We start from the raw sequence: 25,028 nt of genomic DNA, 5'->3' as shown, positions 1-25,028 counted from the left end.
CCCACTCACGGGCATATATCCAGAGAAAACTCTAATTTGAAAAGATGCATGCACCCCAATGTTTATAGCAGAACTATTTACAATAGCCAAGACATGGAAGTAACCTAAGTGTCCATCGACAGGTGAATGGATAAAGATGTGGTACGTATATACAATGGAATATTACTCAGCTATAAAAAAGAATGAAATAATGCCATTTGCAGCAACAAGGATAGACCCAGAGATTATCAAACTAAGTGAAGTAAGTCAGAAAGAGAAAGAAAAATACCATATGATGTCACTTATATGTGGAATCTAAAATATGACACAAATAAACTTATCTATGAAACAGAAACAGACGCACAGACATAGAGAACAGACTTGTGGTTGCCAAGGGGGAGGGATGGATTAGGAGTTTGGGGTTAGCAGATGCAAACTATTATATAGAAGATGGATAAACAAGGTCCTACTGTATAGCACAGGAAACTATGTTCAATATCCTGTGATAAACCATAATGGAAAAGAATATGAAAAAGAATGTAGGGCTTCCCTGGTGGCGCAGTGGTTGAGAGTCCGCCTGCCGATGCAGGGGACACAGGTTCGTGCCCCGGTCCGGGAAGATCCCACATGCCGGGAAGCGGCTGGGCCCGTGAGTCATGGCCGCTGAGCCTGTGCGTCCGGAGCCTGTGCTCTGCAACGGGAGAGGCCACAACAGTGAGAGGCCCGTGTAGAGGGCTTCCCTGGTGGTGCGGTGGTTGCGAGTCCGCCTGCCTATGCAGGGGACATGGGTTCGTGCCGCGGTCTGGGAAGATCCCACATGCCGTGGAGTGGCTGGGCCCATGAGCCATGGCCGCTGAGCCTGCACATCCGGAGCTTGTGCCCCGCAACGGGAGAGGCCGCGGCAGTGAGAGGCCCGCGTACCGCAAAAAAAAAAAAAAAAAAAAGAATGACTTAACCTTCTACAAACCTGGATGATTCAGAATCACATGGTGTGACTTTGGGAAAAAAAGAAGTTGGGGTTAAAGAGAGATAACACACTGTACTCACCCAAGGGCAACCTCCCCTCCACTGTATACTAAGTGCTTCTCAAAAAGCCAGTGACATTTCGGAAGAGTTTCTGATGTATCAGGAGTGCTTGGAACAAAGCTTGCCACCCTTTTCAGCACTCAATGGTTTTAGCAGTAGAAATTACAGTTTAAGCTAGATGAAAATTCCCTTAAGAATGGACGTGGAGGGACTTCCCTGGTGGTGCAGTGGTTAAAAAAAACTCCAGGCTCCCAATGCAGGGGGCCTGGGTTCAGTCCCTGGTGAGGGAACTAAATCCCACATGCAGCAACCAAGAGTTTGCATGCCACAACTAAGGAGCCCGCCTGCTGCAACTAAGACCCAGCGTAACCAAATAAATAAATAAATATTAAAAAAAAAAAAAAAGGAACGATGTGGATATTTACAAGGTCTTTGGCTGTGGTTATTTACACTTTCACCGGGGCCCTGCTAGCAGACTAAGCTTTCCATTATGTGACCAGTCATTTCTGGGGCACACGGACCATTCATCAAATAACTCTATGTTTCTTACTCCAAAATGAAAGATAACCTGTTGCTTCAGGTAAAGTGCTATTCCTTGGAATCCGTGATAGGAAAACGGTAATTTTAAGTCAATCCCAAGGCATTTAAAATCGGTTTTCAGAAAAAAAATGTTTTTCATCAGGGAAAGGAACAAAAACACGAAAATGAAAACTCAAAGAGTAACAAAAATCCCAGTTTCATGACCCCAAATGGTAAAACGTTTGAGGACTATTTTCAGAAAATAAATGAACCAGGGAAGTCAGGCTGATTATGTCAAGAACGCAAAGTGACAGTTTTCTAGTATCTTTAGAATTTGGTTATTAGGGTTTGGTAATAAGATAGCATATTTTAGAAATAGCAATGACATTGTTAGTAGACTAATGGCTAATCTCCTCCTTTTCCTTTATCCATTATGTAGCCGAACTCTTGAGTGCGACAAAAAGAGCCATGATGTTTCAGACAAAAGCTGTGGGACTTTAGCCTATCCACAAACTAATATACCTTTGGAACGTTCATTTGCTCCACCTGGCACACGCACTATTCAGAGAGCCTAAGAAAACTACAATTCACGTGGAAACAAGCCTTAAAACGTTCTGTAAGGATTTAGTACTGCATGAAACATTGAGGACATTAAACCGTTGGGCAAAATTTATGAGCAAACAATTAGCACAAGAGAAAAGCAGAGCTAGCCACCATAATTAATTACAGAAACAAATTCAACATCTCTTAACTCATGAAAAAATTAAATTCAGAGAAGGAGGTAAACATTTTACCCTAATGCAAGACAAGAAAGTCTTGCATTAGGTAATTCTGGTGATACTGTAAACTCATAAGGCCATTTGGAAAGCACTGGGTCAACACGATCTATGAGTCACCAAAGGGCATGTTCACTTTGGGTCAGCCAGCCCACTTCCTGGAAAGATAACAAAGTAGAAAAACATGTAAACATACAAAAGTATTTACTGCAGTATTATTTATAATGCCCCCCAACTGGAAGCAATCTAAATATTTGATGGAGGGCTTCCCTGGTGGCACAGTGGTTAAGAATCTGCCTGCCAATGCAAGCGACACGGGTTCGAGCCCAGGCCCGGGAAGATCCCACATGCCGCAGAGCAACTAAGCCAGTGCACCACAACTACTGAGCCTGAGCTCTAGAGTCCGCAAGCCACAACTACTGAGCCCGCGTGTCACAACTACTGAAGCCTGTGTGCCTAGAGCCCGTGCTCCGCAACAAGAGAAGCCACCGCAATGAGAAGCCCGTGCACCACAACGAACAGTAGCCCCAGCTCACCGCAACTAGAGAAAGCCCACGTGCAGCAACGAAGACCCAACACAGCCAAAAATAAATAAATAAATTTATTTTAAAAAATAATAAATAAATAAACAAACAAATATTTGATCGAAGCAGGACTAGATGATGGTATAGGCACCCGATAAAATATTATGCGGATACTAAAGATAAATATGGTAACTAGAGGAAATGTGCAATCACTCCTGTAACCATTTGGTAAATATTTATGGAACTTGTATGGTAGCCAGGCACTGCTGAAAGCACTGGGTGTTTATTAGTGAAGCCTTTGTCCTGAGTGAGCATGGTTTCATAGAAAAGCTAAAATACATACAGTTCAACTAAGCATTCTGTCATGTTAAGACTACAGGATAGGGCCAGGCCAGAACATCTGGCTGCCTGAGTATGCACTGTGATTTCCTAGAAGACATGGCATGAGCTGAGTCTTGAAAAATTCCTGAGAAGGCAGAAATGAAAACTATACGTACAGGGGATGGTGGTGGTGAGATGAACTGGGAGACTGGGATTGACATATATACACTAATATGTATAAAATAGAGAACCAATAAGAACCTGCTGGGTAAAAACATTAAATTCAATACATACAGTATGATGTAATTCTACACATTGTGAAAAGACAGGAAACAGACACACAAAAGTAAATAGTTTCTTGCCAATGGATTTCTAAGTTTTCCATGACATTATATTGAATTTTTAAAATATTGTTTAAGTTATAAGTCACTGGCCATCTGAATTTTGTGCCTATTTTCCACATATAAAATTCTGAAAGCGGCAAACATAGTCTAACTTCTTCAAAAAAGAACCAGATGGACAAATGAGATAAGCAACTGGTCTACGATTTTCCTGGTAAGTGAAAGAACATGATGGATTGTTAACAGGCTACATCCTAGTCCTGGTTTTCTTGAGCTTAAAATAATTAATAAAGTAGAGCAATTTTTTTGAAATCAAAAGTTGATTATCGGGCTTCCCTGGTGGCGCAGTGGTTGGGAGTCCGCCTGCCGATGCGAGGGACACGGGTTCAAGCCCCGGTCTGGGAGGATCCCACATGCCGCGGAGCGGCTGGGCCCGTGAGCCATGGCCGCTGAGCCTGCGCGTCCGGAGCCTGTGCTCCGCAACGGGAGAGGCCACAACAGTGAGAGGCCCGCGTACCGCAAAAAAAAAAAAAAAAAAAAAAAAGTTGATTATCAAGTTATTCTGTGTGGTGCATTCTTGTGCTGTCATTTATAGTGTCTATTACATTACTAGTAAGAAATTGATGGGTACTTTTAAGGTGCCTGGGAAAAAATAATTCTCAGTAATAAGACTTTTGCTTAAAGCATTTTGAAAGGAATCATGATGAAATGAAAGTTATGGGAAGGTGGCAAAATGGAAAACTTATCCATGGAAAGCAGTCAGGTCTCTGATGAGCGGCTCTCCACGAGTGGGTGAGGTGGAGCTTGGAACTGCAAACAGAGCCCTGGAGGGCGCAGAGTCTGTGAACCCCAATACTCACACGTGATCCCAATCTTGTAGAGCTCCCTGAATTTTTGATTATAGCCCTCTCCGGGAACATAATCCCCGAGGCCAATGGTGCTCAGGGAAATGAAGCAGAAGTAAAAGGATTCCAGGAAGTTCCAGTCATCCTCTAGGAGGGAGAACACCGCAGCCGGGATGAAGAAGAAGCAGGACACAGTGATCACACCGAGAAGGACAGCGTGGACGATGGCCACCGCCTGCTTGGAGAAGCCCCAGCGGACGTGGAAGTAGAGGACTGGCCTGCGGGTGACATGGATGGTGACACGCTGGACCACTGCCGTCAGGAACAGGAGGGTGAAAGGGATGCCGATGACCGAGTAGATGATGCAGAAGGCCTTGCCCCCGTCGGACAGGGGCACAGTGTGGCCATAACCTGAAAGGGGAAGAGGTGGAAAACACCTTATAAATAACACACGCCTGCCGTCCAGCCGTCCTCCCCTCCCACCCAGGAGATGAGCCAGACGAAATTTACGTTGGTGCTTCAAAGGCTGTATCCTGTTACTGCAGTAAGATTCAACAGTGGGTGCCATACATTTGGGAAGTCCATCCCTCTGGATCAGATCTACCCGGCTCTTCCCGACGCATCCAAGCCTGGTTTTGAGGTCATTGTCAGGCTGAAATAGAAGCTCTGTGTGTGGGGGAGCTAACACTTCGCCGTCTTAGGCCATCAGGGAAAATGCATGATAGGATGCCTCTCTGCCAGGAGGGTGTACCCCTCCCCACTCCGCTCCCCCCAACCCTCCCCAGGAGCCTCATTAGGATCCAAAACCAGCACAGGCTTTGCTCCAAAGCACTAGAACCAGGCAGATGATGGTACAGTGGGAAGATGGGGGAAGACTCAGTGAGGATACAGACGTCAAAAAACAGGAAGACAAACGAAGATTAAAGCACACCGAGTCACAGGGCTGAGTGCTTCTTTTCAAATATTTTGTTCGATGATCTGGTTAAACGGCACATCCACAAACTGTTAACATTTTTTCCGCCTTGTCATTTCTGTAGGTTCCAAGATGCCATATATTCCACAAAACAGACATAAAAAACCCCCACCCGTTAGGGTCAGTGGTCAAAACCTATGTCTGATTTTCCACTAGGTTTCAGTCATTCCCAAATCAAGCTAGTCAAGAGACTTCATCTGACAAATGCCTGCAAGAGAGAAGCCAACGGACTGTTTTTAAAATCTCACAAGTCCCGGGGCTTCCCTGGTGGCGCAGTGGTTGAGAGTCCGCCTGCCGATGCAGGGAACAAGGGTTCGTGCCCCGGTCTGGGAAGATCCCACATGCTGCAGAGCGGCTGGGCCCATGAGCCATGGCCGCTGAGCCTGCGCGTCCGGAGCCTGTGCTCCGCAACGGGAGAGGCCACAACAGTGAGAGGCCCGCATAGCGGAAAAAAATAAAAAATAAATCTCACAATCCCTTCATCCTGAAAGGATGCCCATGTCTGAACAAGTCTGTCCAGGAAAAAGCCAACTAAATGCATTTTTTGGGGTGAAATCAGCTTCTGAAAAAAAACCCCTCACTCATGGGGTTATTATTGAAAAGTGGTTTCAAAATCTGATTTCTAAAATATAACCTGCTTAGAAATAACTCTGAAAAACCTTCAGCTTCAGATCTCCTGATTCTCTGCTTTATACCAGTTTCCAGGGGTACGGGGGGCGGCCCAGGTCTATGTGGCCACCAAGAAGCTGCCCCGGTTACTCCTGTGCCTGGCCTCAGCATGACAGTCAAGGTGGTTAATCCCAGAAGGTTATGAACGAATAGGGAGTCCCAGCAATCTACTGAAATTGTATCCACTTGAACCTATCTCCACACCCGTGCAATTTCTGTAAAGAGATGCCACAGCTCAGACGCTCAGAGGATTGCGAACCAATGTGCTGAGCATCGGGTCCTGAACCCATCTGGTCCTCGCACACCTAGCTGCTCCTGGAATGCTTCAGCTGATTCCGGGCATGGTTAAAGAGGGAGATGAGTCAGTTAGCGTTTCCAGAGGGTAACGTGAAGGATGGAGAAAGCTTGTCGAATTCTGTTCATGCAAAAAAAGGAAGCAGCAGAAATGTGAATGCCTCACTTTTGAGGAAAAACACATTACAGAGGAATCAGACTTTATAAGTAAAGCAGCCCGTATCACAGAAGACAGGGGCCAATCAGAGCCATGCCAGGCATTAAGGAGGAAGGATTTTTTAGTGGTCAGAGATCTGGAAACAGAATCTGATAATGGAATCTTATTTAACACAACAAAGCCGACTGGAAAGTGATTCACAAATTTGGTAATGAGCCTCTGACCAAAAGTATCAGGAGACAACAGGGGAGCAAGCAGAGACTGTAAGGGATGGATTGACTTTGGCAGGAATTGTGTAGAGAAAACATAAGATTAGCTGAATTTGTTAGACTACGTAAAAGTCTTGAAGCCATGATTTTATTACTGTTTGGTAGCATTGCTATGAATTATCTTCACTAAAAGTGTAACACACCTATTTCACATAGCCCACCTCTTCTGTAGCATCTGTTCCAATAAACTACACGATTTCAGTACTAGTAGAAAAAAAAATTAATTTCTAGTTTTAAAATACTTCAGGCTACAGTTTTTACTCTCCAATGATAATAGCTCTTTTTATTAGAATCTTAACTAAACTTCCATTTACTAAAATGTTATCTCCAAGCCATAGAGATAATCATTACAAGACTCTAGGATGGCTGTCTGCAGTAATGCTTTTTTGTTTTTTCGGTCAGTAATGTGTTCCCACTAAGAGATTAAAAATCACTAAAGTGTAGATGCCTCTTGAAAGCCAGTTTCTCCTTCCGATGTTTGCATAAATAATTTTTGTTAGTGGAAAGTACACTGTAAAATTTATATCTCATCTGCGGTCTTTACACGTTCGGTGCTTTACTGAGCACACAGCAGTTCCTTTGCAATGGACAGCTGAATGCACCAGACCGAAACCTTCAGTCCTAGTGAATTATAATGAAGCAGTGAATAATGTACTCAAGTTCAGTCAACTGACTCCCCAGATAAATCGCAAAGCAAAGCTCATATTTTTATCTCAGAACCACATTAAAATCCTTTACAAACTAGGAAGGATTTAGCAGAATGTTAATACCTTACTTATTTGGTGTTCCTTAAATTTTTCTAAGGCTATGCGTATAATTTTGGGGCCCAAAAGATTGAGCATGGCAAAGTCTACTGGAAAAATGAACTTCAAAAACTTAGGATCCAGGGACGTCCCTGGTGGCGCAGTGGTTAAGAATCCGCCTGCCAATGCAGGGGACACGGGTTCAATTCCTGGTCCAGGAAGATCCCACATGCCGCGGAGCAACAAAGCCCATGCGCCACAACTACTGAACCTGCGCTCTACAGCCCGTGAGCCACAACTACTGAGCCTGCATGCCACAACTACTGAAGCCTGCATGCCACAACTACTGAGCCCACGCTCCTAGAGCCCATACTCCACAACAAGAGAAGCCACCGCAATGAGAAGCCCACGCACCACAACAAAGAGTAGCTCCCGCTCGCTGCAACTAGAGAAAGTCCACGCACAGCAACAAAGACCCAACGCAGCCAAACATAAATAAATAAATAATATATAGATATAATATATAGATATATTTAAAAATCAAAACCAAAAACTTAGGATACAGAGACGAAACTAGGATGTACAAATGTTCTTATAGAGTAGCCTCCTATCCCACGATTGCTGGGTTTTCTGTTCTGATTCTGCACCTGTAGAGCAGGTAGGAGGACATGTATCATGCGGGTGAGGGTGTAGGGGGCGCATCACACCGATGACAGTCTCCCAAGAAATCTGGCTTCCCCATCTGTCACTCTAACTAAACAGCCCTGACACAAGGCTAGCTAACATCCAATTTGGAGTCACGCCATGCTGGACACGGGCCTTCTAGTTTTTCTTGTATTTACATCCTCCTGAATGAGATCCAAGAGAACCTGTGGGCTCCTATTCCGTCCATTACAGCAAGTCACAAACGTGCAATTTCTTCACATGTACCTGATGCTTTTGAGAGAAGTGCCGCTCACCACTACCTCTTGTGGTGACCCTGCCCATATAAAAAAATACTCTTGGGAATTCCCTGGTAGTCCAGTGGTTACCAGTCCGAGCTCTCACTGCTGAGGGTCCGGGTTCAATCCCTGGTTGGGGAACTAAAATCCCACAAGACATGTGGCACAGCCAAAAAAAAAACAACAACAAACCTCTCATTTATTCATATTATTTAATATAACATGGTACAATGTGTGCATTTTCCATTAAGTTTGCTTGACACATGCTAAAAAAAAAAGTTACACAAGAAGAATCTCCAGCTCAGAAGTCAACCCCAGGAGAAAGTCTGAAATAGGTCGCCAATGCTTCCTCTTCCGTAGAAGAGACTTTCACTTGCAATCCTGGATTTCAGCTTCTTCGTATCTTTCCCTGTAGATTGTGAGCCCCCTGAGCGGGAGATCACATCCTCCTCCACTGTGAATCTCTCCCTGTTCCCCGAAAAGTGCTGGCCAATCCACGGAGGCAAGTAACAGCGGGGCTGTGACTGCAAATTCAGGAGGGCTAGAAACTCGCTGCACGGCAATGAAGAGTCTTCATTCAGGTCAAGTTGCCTTGTCCTGCCACTTGAATCCTATCTTTCACTTGAAATTCGTTTTTGTTCCACAGTTTCCATAAGTGGTTCATTTCTAGATACCCTGCATACAACAGGTCTTCAAAATTCCTGTTTTACAGCAATCCTTTTCAAAGACCCGCATATGCATAAACTCTGTTCAACCCTCCCACCCAGGCCATCTACACAACAGGGAACGTACAATTTGTGTTACTTTGCTTATAAAAGGAAGTGTGTTTACCAGGGAGAGAGACTCAAGGGAGGTCTAAAGCAGACCCAGTAGAAACAGTGGCAAAGGTTGAAAGTGGGCTACACTCAACACATGTAATGAAGGAGGCACAGATGGTAAGAGGTAACAGAGGTAAGACGTCTTGGGAGGTGCAAGTGCTTTTATCAGCATCGCTTCTGCTGTCCCATTCATTCAATCCTTTTCTAAACACTTTGCCTGCTTCTACTCAATCACGACGGCTTCACATCCAAAGAGAGAGAGGCAGTGGCATTCCTGGCTGGGACGCTGCTCTGGTTCCTTACCTCAGAGTGATCATCTCTAAGAGACAGACTGCATTAACACACTGTAGTTAAAAACTAGCGAATCCTAGCACATGGCTTGAATGTCATAGATGGGAACACCCAGCACTTTTCACAATGGGACTTTCCACCAAAAATGGCACCACGTGAAAGAACAATTAGAAATGATAGCTTAGGCAAGGGGCACCTTCCATGCATGCATGAGTCTGAGGTTCTGGAAAGGAGGTAGGTGAGCTCAAAAGAGCTCCCACTGCTGCCTGCCGTGTGTTTGTGCGCGCGCGCGTGTTTGTGTGTGCGCGCGTGCGCGCGTGTGTGTATGTAAAATTGAGAATCTCCATAACAAGATTCAAATCCTAAAGTTATTATTTCCACTTTACAAATGCGAAGACTGAGTTTCCAAGAGTGCAAACAACTGGCTTGAAGTCATACAAATAAATAGGTCCCACAGTCTTTCCGCTGTGCCACCCCGCTGTGTTGTGTGATGTAAAAAGCCAATGATGCCTCAAAAGTCAACTCAAGTCCTGACGTTATGTCTCAAGAGCTCATGGGGACGAGGTGACGGTGGTGGCCGTCACCCAGAGAAAAGCAATCGCGTTTTTTCCAGTGGCTCCGCGGATCTGAACGTGAGATAATGAAACTCTGGAAGGAGGGGACAGAAAGGGACGGACAAAGGACTGTGTGGCTCTCACACAGAGATGGCTCAGGAGCGAAGAGATTGGGGTGACCCTACAGGATCAGGAGGCAGGTCAGCACCTAATCCATCAAGGGCCAGCAAATGTGGGCACAGCCATGTCAGCTCCAGATTCCTGAATTCCAGCTTAGAAGCCACGTGGATGAACCACTATGCTAAGTGGTCATCAATGAAGAAGAGGTTTGAGGAGAGTCTTTATGTTACATCAAGAAAACATGAAATCCTAACAAATGAGCGGTGACCTTGGAAAGTAGAGTTTCTGTGGCCATAACTAATATCAGTGATATAACCATAGAATAAGGTCCAATAAAATTCCTATATTCCTGCTTTAATTGTTAAACTTAAATGTCGATAACTCCATCTGGAATCCTTGCCTACAAATAAATACACAACTGCAGAGGCACCAGTCAAATGTGATAGGATGCCCTGTGGCCCAGAGGATGAGTTATATTCCAAAAAGGCTCACATAAACATCAGCTGAAAGTTTCCATCAAAACTGTATGTTGTAAAAAAATGATTCATTCTTCAATATGGAAAGTACATTTTCATTGGAAAACTTCGCAGAATACTGATGAAAAGGTCTCCTTGACCACCCACCTCCTCTTCAACTCCAGGTCTCCAGAGGTGACTGTTATGAGTCTGTAGCCAATAGTTCCTGAAACTTTTCAAAGCATTTAGCTCCATATACATAGATTTCCAGAAAAACACAGTTTTAGTTTGTTTCTATCATGAATAGTATACCGCACGTATGGCTGTTCTGCTACTGTTTTCTTTCTGATGATTCTGATTCAACATGTAGTTTTTCACCGTTTGCTACCTGCTTATTGACCGTTTGTTCTACAGTATCCAATCAAAAAGATTTAATTTTCTAATTTAAATTTTTCAGCGAGCAACCTGGCCAACTTTGGGATTCCTATTATGAATGCTTTCTTTTCTAAGCATTAACAACTTTCAGGGTTCATTTCCTGTCACTCTAAAACCATGTGCTTACAAATGAACTTATTTACAAAACAGAAATGATCTTATTTACGGATATCGAAAACAAACTTATGGTTACCAAAGAGGAAACGTGTGTGGCGGGGGAGGAAGGAATAAATCAGGAGCTTACGATTAACATACATACACTACTGTATATAAGACAGATAACCAACAAGGACCTACTGTAGAGCACAGGGACCTCTGCCCAATACTCTGTGATAACCCATGTGAGAAAAGAATCTGAGAAAGAATGCATATATGTGTAATGTATAAATGAATCAATTTTGTTGTACACCTGAAACTAACACAACATTGTAAATCAACTAGACTCCAATAAAATTTAAAAATAAATAAAAAATAAAAACATGTCTTTATTCATTTTACCCCTTACACTAGTCCTATGAATACTATCTAGTGCTAAGTGATCCCAACTGTTTCATTTCTATGTTTTCTTTTCCCTTGCACTGTTTATTTTAATTTTTTAATCTCTTGAATGATCTTTTTTAGCTCTAGAGTTCAAATTACAATGATCTTTCCCTTTTTCCTTTTTCATATTTTTAGACCTTCTTCAATCTAATTTTTTTTTTTTTTTTGCGGTACGGGGGCCTCTCACTGTTGTGGCCTCTCCCGTTGCGGAGCACAGGCTCCGGACGCGCAGGCTCAGCGGCCATGGCTCACGGGCCCAGCCGCTCCGCGGCATATGGGATCTTCCCGGACTGGGGCACGAACCCGTGTCCCCTGCATCGGCAGGCGGACTCTCAACCACTGCGCCACCAGGGAAGTCCCTCAATCTATTTTTAAGACATGTATCCCTATAATGTCTTCTCCCACCAGCCTCTCCATATCCTCACTAGCCAAGATCACCTTATGAAGCCCTGCTTCATAAAATCGAAATTATCAGAGGCGTAAATAAAAGTTGCGGAAACTTGGGCTTCCCTGGTGGCGCAGTGGTTGAGAGTCCGCCTGCCGATGCAGGGGACGCGGGTTCGTGCCCCGGTCTGGGAATATCCCACATGGCGTGGAGCAGCTGGGCCCGTGAGCCATGGCCGCTGAGCTTGCGCGTCCGGAGCCTGTGCTCCTCAACGGGAGAGGCCCGCGTAGCGCAAAAAAAAAAAAAAGAAAAAAAGATGCTAACAGGCCCGCTCGCACTGTTCGGCCACCATTTAGAAACATTTGCAGGAAGATGTTACACACTGCAGGGGTGCTGGCCAGGAAACGGTGGCCAAGGGCACTTCTGGCTGATCATCACAGGTCTCTACCTGTTCCCTCTGAAACAGAATCAGGTCATAATCTCTCTGTACCTTCCGCAGCACCAGCTTGCTCAAGTGGCCACCTACTGAGCACTGTCACTTAATCCCCTTGTTAGGTTACCAGAGGCGCAAGAGGGTAGCACGTGACCCAATAGCCAATATGAGATCATCACCAGATCAGTTCTGGTTTTCAGTATAGCTTTCCCAGGATTCCACGGAGCCCCATGTATTGTGGTCCCCCAGAAGGGAACAGACGAGGCAGCGTAAACAGGCTTAGGGCTGGCTAGTTGGAGTCATTTCAGGGGGCTCTGGCATGCAGGGGCTGGTCCTAGTTGTCTGGAACCCGGCCCTGGGGTAGTCCCCTGGTATGAGGGCGGTGGGAGAGTATCTCAGAGAGACAGCCCGATAAAGGAGGTGCTGGGGTGAGGGCTCTGGACTGGCTGGTTTGGATAGGAAAAGCACACTCACAGGTGGGCCCTTTACCATCTCGGGATTGGCTAAGCCTGGGAGGGGCAGTTCCTGCAGGATCAACAAGGCCCCAAGGTTCCAGAGTATCACAATAAAGAGACACGTCATACAGAAGGAGAGCGAAACCAGAGCCTACCTCTAGGGAGGCACGCCCGTCGGGCTGGCCCAGAAGCAGTGCCAAGCCTGAACTTATTCTAGCAACCAAACCAGGAAGAATCCAGCGTAGTGGATATGGGAATGGGGAGATGAGCTTGCGAGCATTCAGGGAATAAGGCCAATACATAATTACAATGACACTTCATGATACTTCAAATTCCTAGAACCTTTAAAGTATCCTCGGGACCTCCCTGGCGGTCCAGTGGTTACGACTCCGCACCTCCAATGCAGGGGACGTGGGTTCCACCCCTGGTCAGGGAACTAAGATCCCACGTGCCGCGTGGTACGGCCAAAAAAAAAAAAATCCTCATATTTGGTCCTTGTTAACTCTGGTCTCCCCTGCAGACCTGGGAAGAGTGTTCCAAAGAGAAAATGAATGTAAAGCATTTGGTATGTTATGACCCAGGCACTTGCTTTATAAGTGTCATCTCCTTTAATCTTCACATCAGCTCTTTGAGATAAGCATGCCAAGTCCCTAGCTTACAGAAAAAGAGACACTGAGATTAGACCGTTTACCGAAGTTCTAAGAGCAAGCTCATGGCAGAGGCAGGATTTGAACCGTGTGTTTACCAATCTTTTAAATCAGGCCATAGGGGCTGTGATGAGGGGTAACAGGGAAAAACAGAGGAGCGATGATGGCTGACTACGTGGGCGATAAAAGCTGGAGAAACCCCTGTGTGTTCCCAAATCACGGAATACTCTGAGACAGATCAGACCTAAAGCAATGACCACAGGGCATGGCTAACCTGTGCTGGGAGCTACCAGAAACTCACCCTGCCCTGAGGGTCCGGGTCCCTGGGTGAGAGCTAGGCTATGATAAAAGAAATTTTCACATATTGAGATTTAGGGAGGTCGTTCTGGCTAATACAAGAGATAACTTGAATTTTATGCTAACTAAAAATAGCCTGTTTGGGCTTCTCTGGTGGCACAGTGGTTAAGAATCCACCTGCCAATGCAGGGGACACAGGTTGAAGCCCTGATCCAAAAAGATCCCACATGATGCAGAGCAACTAAGCTTGTGCGCCACAACTACTGAGCCTGCGCTCTAGAGCCCACGAGCCACAACTACGGAGCCCGCGTGCCACAACTACTGAAGGCCGCGAGCCTAGAGCTCGTGCTCTGCAACAAGAGAAGCCACTGCAATGAGAAGCCTGCGCGCTGCAACGAAGAGTAGCCCCCGCTTGCTGCAACTGGAGAAAGCCCGTGCGCAGTAACAAAGACCCAACACAGCCAAAAATAAAATAAATAAATAAACTTAAAAAAAACCCAACCTGTTTGTGGTCTGTCAAATCTACATTGTACATCTGCTTTAATTTTTAAAGAAAAGGGCGCACTGCCCAGAAGTGAAGAGTGTCCACACGAGACACAAAGATTAAATGCCTCCCTTCCTGGGATACCAAGGCTGGGACTCCTTTGATGACAAGCCTGCCTCCCCAGGTGCTAAGGCCGTGCTGACTCGCTATGCATGTGCTGGTCTGTTTCTTTTAAACCTTGAAGGAATGGATCCCTGACTTGTTTGACGTTCTTTGTTCTGACAAGATATAAAACTGTGTCGAAAACCATGCTTCTCTAGAGCAGTTTCTCAGAGTCATATGGGAAGCTGGCTCCCGGGCTATAGTCCTCAGATGGCTCAGATAACACTCTTTTCTATTCTTATTATTGATTGTTTATTGATTTTTTTTTCATCGACAGCTATCTAGGCAGCACACTGACCTGTTCTGATTCTCCCCTGGACCTGAGACTGCTGCTTGGCCCAGTCTGTTTCTAATTCATTGTTTTTCTGGGGTTTTTTTGTTTTGTTTTTAAAATATTTATTTATTTGGTTGTGCCAGGTCTTAGGTGCGGCATGCGGGCTCCTTAGGTGCGGCACACGGGCTCCTTAGGTGCGGCACGCATGTGGGATCTAGTTCCCTGACCAGGGATCGAACCCGGGCCCCTGCATTGGGAGCGCAGAGTCTTATTATCCACTGTGCCACCAGGGAAGTCCCTGTTTCTAGTTCACTGCTGCCTTTGCTTTGGGGTTACTCTCAGTATTTCTTTCCACCTCTGTTCCCCTTTGAGCTAATGTAGAAGAAATGTTTAGGTCATCCCTGGTCTACCCGGTCCCAATTCCACGAGAACAGGGATGAGAGGGTTTATACCCTCTCCTGATGAGTGCCATCCACACCAACCTCTTGCAGACGTTACAGCCTGTTACAGAGGATGCTCTACACCCACGGGCCCGGCATTCTCACCCCGGCTGCTTCTGTCGTGCGTGTGGCAGCACCCCGTCCCCGCTCCTTGTGTAGGGGTCAGCATACCTGTGCAGGCCCCCGCTCCCCCCGTGTGTCTGTCACACACAGACCTACCTTCCACCCCTGGGACCTCTGACGAAAGAGTTGGAATCCTGATCTAGAGCCTGATTGTTGTGCAAAACAGCACGGCTGAGGAATCACACGTCATATTCTAGTCTGTCTTTTTGTGATTTCTTTTTCGTTTCCTCTCTCACCCATTCCTGACCACATCTTAGAAATTTCTGACAACAGGAAAACAATGAGAAGAAAAACTGAAGGAAGCAACAGAACAAGGGTCTAGTCCTTCCGAAAGCGCCAGTATTTTAAACAAGCCTTTCTCATCATATTTCCTCCACCTGCCACTTCCTCAGGTGTGCCTTTGGGTTTGACATAATTATACTGCAGCCACCACTTCCCTGAGGTCTAAAGTTCTTAGACTGTAAAGGCTTCCCAGCCGTGCACTTTTAGAACAGGGTTTGAAAATTCATGCTGGTAGGCATTTTCCCCCCGGGCATGGATGCTGTGCAGACAATTCCAATTTCTTTTCCCCTAGGAACAGCAGGCACCTTGCCCTGTGGAAGACAGGGTAAAGGTAAAGGAAAAAGTGCTGGAGGACAAGAAGAAGACACACCATTTACTTGACCCTGAATTTCCAAGCCCCGCCATGCAGATAAGCAGCATAGTTCCTGTCTGGGCCCAAGCCTAAATCCAGGCTAGAAGTGGTCCTAAACTCTTGTCTGGTGTAACTGCTGGGCCAAACCACCCCTCGCTTTACAGAGACTCAAAGCAGTGACGTCCCAAGGTTTTCTGGCAGGAAAACACAGGTGTCTACTTCACCTTGGTGGAAAAATCTCTATACCTTTTAAAGGCAGAGGTTCCTGGAATAAACTTTCTCTTTCTCTTCCATTTGACTTTAAAGACTCTGATGCTCTTGGACATTGAGAAAACAGGGAGGAAAGTGCAAACAAAAAAGTCCTTTGCGGGCTTCCCTGGCGGCGCAGTGGTTGAGAGTCCGCCTGCCGATGCAGGGGACGCGGGTTCGTGCCCCGGTCCGGGAGGATCCCACATGCTGCGGAGCGGCTGGGCCCGTGAGCCATGGCCGCTGAGCCTGCGCGTCCGGAGCCTGTGCTCCGCAGCGGGAGAGGCCACAGCAGTGAGAGGCCTGCGGACCGCAAAAAAAAAAAAAAGTCCTTTGCGATACCACACGTGTAAACCAAAGGTGGTGCTTAGGGAAACAGGCCGAGGAATCTGACATCCTAAACTTGAATCCCGGCTTTGCTTCTTACTAGCTGCGTGACCCTGCAAAACTTTATGCCTTCATTTCCTCACCTGTCAAATATGAACAATACCTCCTCCCTCTTGGAGGCGTGATTAAGATTACACCAAAGCATCCATGCACAGATGCTGGTACCTAGGAAGTACAGAGCAAGTAAACTCTTCTATGGGTGCTGAAAGAACTAACTGAATTCTCGCGACAATATGTACGCTCTTCCAGACTGGCCACTAGGCGTGCTAGTGAGAAGACGTCTGTATTCTCTCCTCCGTTCTCTGCTCACATTTTCATTTTCCCTCCATCCTTCAACACTCCTCTACCACACTGATGCGGAAAGCAGTTCCTGGTGACAGCGAAACACCTAACAACAGCACTCAGGGAACAATCTGACACACAGGACTTTGTGGCCTCTCTGTAGTTGGGGACAACACTAACGACCCCCATTCCAACAGAAAAATCCAAAGGCTCCCTCTCAACTTCTCACTCCCTTCACTGTAAACGGCCCAGTAAGGCCCCATTCACCACAACCACGTTCTTATGGGTAGACCCCAGGAAATTCCAATGATTCAAGGTAGGTGAGACCCCTCCCACAAAGTTTCTTTACTAGGTGGTATATTCTACAAAGAAAAGAGGCACTACATAGCCACACAACCTATTGTTAGCACAGGGAAGTTCAAGTTCTCTCTCCTTTAGGTACTGAAACAAGCAGTTACTTGAAAGGTTGGGCGGAGGCGGATACCACACTCTCTAGAAGCCAGATTTCAACCACCTTCTGGTCCAATCAGGTGACAGAATCCTCAGGATGCTTGGTGAAGTGGCAGAGCATTGAAGACGGCCGAGTCCTCGAGCCGGAATGCCATGGTGAAGGATATCCATTTGCTGGGTTCTAAAGGTTTTATACCCCCTCGTGCAAGAGTAGATGAAAAACACCTCTAGTCAACCTACGTAACTTGAATGAAAAACCATCCATGTTACCCATGAAAATACTTGTAGTAATCCTTATGCTAATTCATGGACTCTAGTCTATACTTAGGCCTTGCCGAGACCTCGGGAGAGTGGATTCCTAGTTACGGTCTCTCAAATGCTAACTAACTTCCCCTGGAGTACATGTTTCTAATCAGGGAACTTCACATGCTAACTCCCTGCCTCTGGACTACAGACTAATTGATAGGAAGGCCATCACACCATCGATATGGGAATACACAACACCTCTGTACTCCTCTTAGGGCCTGACGTGACTGACTTTTCCTTCTAGCAAATCTCACTTCTCTCGGCTCTGGGTTATGGCCCACTCGGCACAGGATCTCCTTCAGGAACACCCGTGAGTGGGTCTTCCACAGGGTGAGGCTCGCCTTGCTGCCTTGGTCCCAGGGCAAAGCCACATGCATCCGCCAAGGACACGTGCCTTGGTTACCGGAAGCCACTGAGATCAGGGCCACGTCACCGCAGCATCGCTTAGCCGAAACTTACTAACCCAATATGCCAGGGAAAACTCAAAAGCGGGTGGGGGAGGTGTGTGGGATGGGGGAGGTGTGTGGGATGGAGGAGATAAGAATGGGAAGATTCAGCGTGTTGACAGCTGGCTTGTGGGTACACGGAGGATCCATTATGCAACTCTCTCTAATTCTGTCTATATTTGAAAATAACCTAGAAGGACAGACTTAAAAGTTAAGGCTTTGATGTGTGGATGTAAGAACAGTTTTCCATCTACATAACAGCGAGGAGGACATTCTAGATTTTTCTTTACTCCTTGAAATCCTGCTTTGGTACAGGGCATTGCTGGAAGTTAGCACATGAACAGAAGATCAATTAGGACACCGAGGTGTGGCACTCAGAGACATGAAGATACAAATGTGCTTTTTAAACTGTTACAGGGACTTCCCTGGTGGCCCAGTGGCTAAGACTCTGCGCTTCCAATGCAGGGGGGCCCGGGTTCGATCCCTGATCAGGGGACTAGATCCCACATGCATGCCACAACTAAGAGTCCACATGCTGCAACTAAGAGTCCGCATGCTGCAACTAAAGATCCTGCGTGCCACAACTAAGACCCAGTGCAGCCAAATAAATAAATGAATGAATGAATAAATAACGGTGCTGGAATTATATATTTAAAAAAATAAATTGTTACAAGTCTGTAACAATTCCATCTCCTTGAACAGATGGCTTAACACCTCCCATTGTGCTTTGAGAGCACAAACTCCCAGGCCGTAGGCAGCTCAGACGTGTGTGGGCCGGATGGATGGGGGGATGTCAATTCTGCAGCTTCCTCAGGAGAACTGCCAGGGGGCCCATGCACACCTGCTGTCTGCTCCTAGATGGGGGACACAGTTCTCAGGTCCATCTGCCAGTCTTGGGGCGGGGGGAGTTGCAGCGGTGCGGCCCAGGGAGCACCTCCTGTCCTGGCAACCCATCACTGATGAGCAGCGTTCCAGAAAATGCTATTTCTCTAAGGCTGAAGGAAGTGCAATCCGCTCCAACACGGCTCCCCACAAATGCTGGGCCTGACTTCATTCTCCTGTGAAACTCCCGGGGCAGGGGGAAAGGATTCTTGGGGCGGGGGGGGCGGGCAAGCACTAGAGCGGAACAGAGGATTTGCAGCCGGAACCCAAAGGCAAGGCAGCCCTCCCGGCTCGGCATCGGGGGAGTGGGAGCCCTGAGGACAGAGCAGGGCAGAGGCAGGGGGGTGAGGGCGGTCCGGGTGGCAGGACTGCGGGGGGCGTGTAAAGGGCCAAGCTCTCCCAGCCACCCCGGTGGCTCAGGTGCCCTCCTCCCAAGGGACCCCCAGATGTGGACCTGGCTCTCCCCGGGGGGAAGCTGTGTCTGCCTTAAGGTGATTTCAGCCCTAAGTTACAATTGATGTTTGCTGAGCCGTGAATGTGTTCCAGGCAGCGGGGTTTGACAACCTCATTTACATTCAGGTACGAAGTCATTCAACTAGAATCACCTTGCTCAAGAGAAACCACATAAAACTCACTGATCCCCCAGCCTGGGGAGAGGATCCCTCTGTAGCAAAGGCAGACTGAAAAGAAAAAGATTTACGTGAATGGAAACAGAGGCGCAGATGACACACCCACTTATAAAGCTGACACCTTAATAAGGGGATTCGGGTACCACATTCCTAAAGATGAAACACTGGGCTCAAAAGAGTCACTTTGAACAGAATTTTCTAGCTCACAGATATGCCGGATTTTAAGCGGGGAAAGGAGAAGGAACAGGTCCGTCAGAGGCCTCCCTCACTGGTCCAGGTTTGCTGGGAAGATCTGTGGACCCAAACGCACTTCCTTCTACTGGTTCAATACGACCTCCATCTAAACCACTGTGTTGAAACAGGTCTGTCTCCTCCAGGTCACCAATGGCTTCCATCTTGTGAAATCCCCCCAATAGTTCTATTCTCACGTTTCTCAACTTCTAAGCGCCATTTGACCAAGCTGACGGCCCCCTTGAAACAGTTTCTTCCCTTGGCTTCTCCCTCTCATTCGCTGCCTCCCGGCTCCCAGGCCCTTCTCAGGGTCTTTCACTGGTCCTTCCTCCGTGGTGAGCGTGCCAGACTCGAGCCCTCCAGGACTCACCCCTCATACTCTGTCTACACTCACTGCCAACCCCAGACTACAGCCACCTGAAAGCAGAGGGGGATCAGAGGCGAGCTTGCTTGTGACCCAACAGCAGCATCACATCTCTGAGGCAGCTCTGCCTTGGATGATCGCATCCAGACTCGAAGCTTTAAGTACCATTTTTGCGCCTGTGGTTCTTCAACCTGGCTGCGCATTAGCTTCACCTGGGGGCTCTTAAATACCTTAGAGATGTCACTTCAGCTGGTCCGGGATGCTGGTATATATATATATATATATTTTAGAAGATGTTGGGGATAGGAGTTTATTAATTAATTTATTTATTTATGGCTGTGTTGGGTCTTCGTTTCTGCGCGAGGGCTTTCTCTAGTTGTGGCAAGCGGGGCCACTCTTCATCGCGGTGCGCGGGCCTCTCACTATCGCGGCCTCTCTTGTTGCGGAGCACAGGCTCCAGACGCGCAGGCTCAGTAGTTGTCGCTCATGGGCCTAGTTGCTCCGCGACATGTGGGATCCTCCCAGACCAGGGCTTGAACCCATGTCCCCTGCATCGGCAGGCGGACTCTCAACCACTGCGCCACCAGGGAAGCCCTGGTATATATATTTAAGCTCCCCAAGAGACTCCAACATACAGCTAGGATTGAGAACCACTGATCTATATACTACAGTGATGGCTCCCAAATTTACTTGTCTTGTTTTCTGAGCTTTCAATTTATGCCTAACATCCTATTCAAAATCCTGTCTTGGATGTGATACAGGCATCTCAAAATTAATGTGTCCACAAAAGATGTCTCGATTATGACATACTTAGGGGACCACCTCTGCCCTCATCATCACCCCTCACCCGGAAAGCCTCAGCCCAAATCTGCCCCTTCCCTAGCCTAGTCTTCCTCGTTTCAGGAAACAGTACCGGCATCTGGTTCATTCTTCAGGCCAAACGCCAAGGCGATTTTTAAAAAATTCTTCTTTCCCTTCTCCGCAACCTCTGATCGATCAGCAAATCCTATTGGTTTCACTTCCAAAATATGTTCTAAAGCAAGTTACTTTTCATCATTCTCCCTGCTGCTGGATCCATGGCCCATGGTTTTTCTCCTGCATCACTTTATCAGTCTCCCATTTCCCCTCACGATTCCACTCCCCCAGCCGCTGATGTGTGCCAAAGCTATAAGACACTTGCGTTAGCGCCCTGTAGCTGCCTTGAGAAGCCGACTTGGCGGCTTAAAACGGCAGAAGTGTATCTTCTCCCAGTTCTGGGGGCCAGGGGTCTGAAATCAAGATGTTGGCAGGGCCGCACTGCCTGCAAAGGCTCTGGGCGAGGATCGTCCGTGCTCTCCGAGCTTCTGGTGACTCCAGGCCTCCAGGAAGGTGGTTTTCTTGGCTTGTGGCCGCATCACTCCATGTCTAACTCCACCTCCACCTGGCCTTCCCTCTGCGTCGTCTCCTTTTCTGTCTCGTATCATGACATCTGTTACAGCATTCAGGGCCCATACGGACGACCTCACCTCGAGATCTTTAACTCAGCTACATCTGCAAGGACCCTCTTTACAAATAACATCACAGGATCCAGGGTTAGGACCTGAACATAAACTGGGGGTGCGCGGGGGGCACCATTCCACCCACTTCAATACTATAAGGTTAACTTTTTTTTTTTTTTTGTGGTACGTGGGCCTCTCACTGTTGTGGCCTCTCCCGTTGTGGAGCAGACGCTCCGGACACGCAGGCTCAGCGGCCATGGCTCACGGGCCCAGCCGCTCTGCAGCATGTGGGATCTTCCCGGACCGGGGCACGAACCTGCGTCCCCTGCATCGGTAGGTGGACTCTCAACCGCTGCGCCACCAGGGAAGCCCTGCTTTTTTTAAAAAAAACAAAACTACTTCTCAGACAGCTCTGCTAAACCCAACAGCGGTACAGAAGGCTGACAGATTACAGGGAGCACTTCCTTTTTTTAAAAATTTTTTAAATTAATTAATAAATTAATTTATGGTTTTGGGTGCGTTGGGTCTCCATTGCTGCGTGCGGGCTTTCTCTAGTGAGGTGAGTGGAGGCTACTCTTCGTTGCGGTGCGCAGGCTTCTCATTGCTGTAGCTTCTCTTGTTGCGGAGCACGGCCTCTAGGCGCACGGGCTTCAGTAGTTGTGGCACACAGGCTCAGTAGTTGTGGCTCACGGGCTCTAGAGTGCAGGCTCAGTAGTTGTGGTGCACGGGCTTAGTTGCTCTGTGGCATGTGGGATCTTCCTGGACCGGGGCTCGAACCCGTGTCCCCTGCATTGGCAGGCGAATTCTTTTTTTTAATATGAATTTTATTTTTTACCCAGCAGGTTCTTATTAGTTATCTATTTTATACATATTGGTGTATATATGTCAACCCCAATCTCCCAATTTATCCCACCCCACCACTTTCCCCCCTTGGTGGCCATACATTTGTTCTCTATGGCAGGCAGATTCTTAACCACTGCGCCACCAGGGGAGTCCCTAACGTCATGTTTGAATAATGAAAATCATATCACATCACCCCTTGGATTAGAAATCTCTAATGACTTTTCACTGCAAGTACTGGAAATAGAACACAATCTTTAATTCCTTGCTATAGCTTATTGGACTCTAAAGATCTGGCCCCTGGCTACTTCTCTGCCCAAACTTCCTACTACTACCCCCCTCATATACTACTCTCTGGAAAACACCGGCCTCTTGTCTCTTCTTCCAAAAGTTTGAGCTCTGTCACAGGAGTGGCCCCTTTTCTTCATTCAGGTCTCAGAACAATATCACTGCCTGAGAGAGGGCTCCAGGGCACCCTCTCGAAAGTGGTCCCATCCCTTCCATCACTCTGAAGCCACTACCCCATCTCAGTTTCCTGTCTCGCACCAAACACCGCCTTACTTAGTTACATCCTAAGATGTCTTGTTGACTGTTCCATGCCCAAGTGCCCAGAAGAGCCGCTTGGTCAGTAGGGTGCACTGAATAACTGTTTGTGGACTATATGGATTAGGAGGGTATCTGTTTAAGAAGCACCGTGAACGCCCCTGAGATGGGTGGCAGTTTTATTGTCAAGACACGTGAACTTCGAAAACTCCTTTGGGATTGTGGCAGCACAGCTGATTCTGTCTTATTTACACTTTCCCTCCAGGGTCCAAATGGTCTACACTGAGCGTGGCACGGGGGAGAGGCGAACTCAGATGACGCCGGGTCCGGAGATGGTGTGAGCTGTGGTGTATACGGATTCAGCCACATCACGCCATGCCATAAGGGGGGTGACGCGGGGCCAAGCAGAAGCGGCCAAAGGCCCCATGGACAGCCCACATCCAGCTGAGAAGTTCAGGTCTCCACACCTCCTCCTCTGACCTCTGTAAACAGGGAATGACAGGGTATCACAGTCCGAGGACTCGATAAGGAAAGAGAACCACAGCAAGGGCGGAAGTGCAGTAGCTAAAGGGGACTCACTCTGGGGCAAGCGTCTACGAATAGCTCATCAGAGAAAATCTTATCCTCTGGAAGGAAATGTCTACCTATAAAGTCCTAAGTTGCCGTGGGTTCCACCACCGTGCAGTGCGTTAGGGTGGGCCACCCTCTTACCCTGGACTCCACCCAGACATTTTATTTCAACTGGTGCCTACACGCTCCCCCAAGAATTCCCTAATTTATATATACCCCAACCGCCCGGTTCTCCCATCAAACCCCACCCTCCGTTCCCAACCACCTAGAGGCGAATGTGCCGTAAGCACCTCTAACCCAGCAAATCCAGAAAGGAACCCGAAAGCTCACCCCTCAAATGAGATCGGACACTGGCTCCCCTGTCCACCCGCCAGCTGCCTGGGAAGGATCCGCGACTCGCTCTGCCTCACCACCACCGTGCAAGGGCGCACTGCGAGCCCCTGACTGCGGGAGAATCGCCCCTGCCGCCTCCTTTTTCTCTGTCGTCGCTGCGCTGTTACGGTTGAGGATGTTATCATCCCTCCTCTGTACCCAGAGGAGCTACCCGGCTCTTCTCCCACTCTGCCCATCCCCCGCGCCACCATTTCTCACTGCAAAAGGTTAAGACTCAGACCCCCCGGTGAACGCTTAGTGCCCGTCGGGTCGGCCTCACGGCCTGCTCAGGGCTGATCAAAGAGAACCGGGAGATGCTGCCGGAAGAACACACCCTGCCCTTCACGCTTACACGATTTCACACGCACTGCTCCCTTTCGTCTTTCTGGCCTGTCCCCGAGCCCCCGCAGCATCGCCGTGACAGCCCCCAAGGCACATAGCCCCCTTCCCCTCGCCTGTCGCTGCCAGAGGCGGGCACAGCCACCCAGTTCCTGCCCTCATCACCCCGCAAGCCAGGAGTGACCACACGTGCATAGCGCGGGATAATCATCTGTCCCTGGAAATGGCCTGGAGGGGAGCTGGTCTGGGGAACCTTTGTTTCTTCCCACTTTATCACCAACAGCATGCGGGGAGCAGACGGGCCATCCTGTGATGCTGAGGGCCTGGCCCGAGGGGAGGGGGCGGCAGGCAGGAAGCTGCACCGAACAGCTACCAGCTAGACCAACGCCTGCAACCGCTCCCCAGCGGACGATATAATGGGAGAAAAATCACCCGCCCCCCGCACCAGTTTAAGCCACTATAAATTGGGATTTTTCTTTACCGCAGCTGAAAGCAATGTTCATTGGTACAGTCACTTGTATTATGGTGATCACTTACATGCTTCTCTAAGATACGTTTGATTCTTCTAACTCTGAAACCCTAGCACAGGGCCTTGCATATGGCGAGCTGATGAAGGCTATAAAACCCAGAAAGTGGGGGTTCCCTGGTGGCGCAGTGGTTGGGAGTCCGCCTGCCGATGCCGGGGACACGGGTTCGTGCCCCGGTCCGGGAAGATCCCACATGCCGCAGAGCGGCTGGG

General features: G+C 47.8%; 1 protein-coding gene across 1 annotated transcript in view; it reads right to left on the bottom strand.

Annotated features, from left to right (window-relative positions):
- Nucleotides 1–25,028, bottom strand: part of KCNK1 (potassium two pore domain channel subfamily K member 1) — a 55,779-nt gene that overhangs the window by 4,217 nt on the left and 26,534 nt on the right. Inside the window, exon 2 of the mRNA XM_022553131.3 lies at nucleotides 4,347–4,742. Within this exon, the coding sequence (XP_022408839.1) occupies nucleotides 4,347–4,742 (396 nt within the window). The remainder of the gene's footprint in view (nucleotides 1–4,346; nucleotides 4,743–25,028) is intronic.

This window comes from Delphinapterus leucas, chromosome 16 (assembly GCF_059928025.1).
Source record: "Delphinapterus leucas isolate spDelLeu-1000000601 "Yukka" chromosome 16, BTC_Dleu_Yukka2, whole genome shotgun sequence".
Classification (NCBI taxonomy): Eukaryota; Metazoa; Chordata; class Mammalia; order Artiodactyla; family Monodontidae; genus Delphinapterus; species Delphinapterus leucas.
Note: the sequence above shows the minus strand (reverse complement) of the source record. Positions and strands in the feature narration are given on the sequence as shown.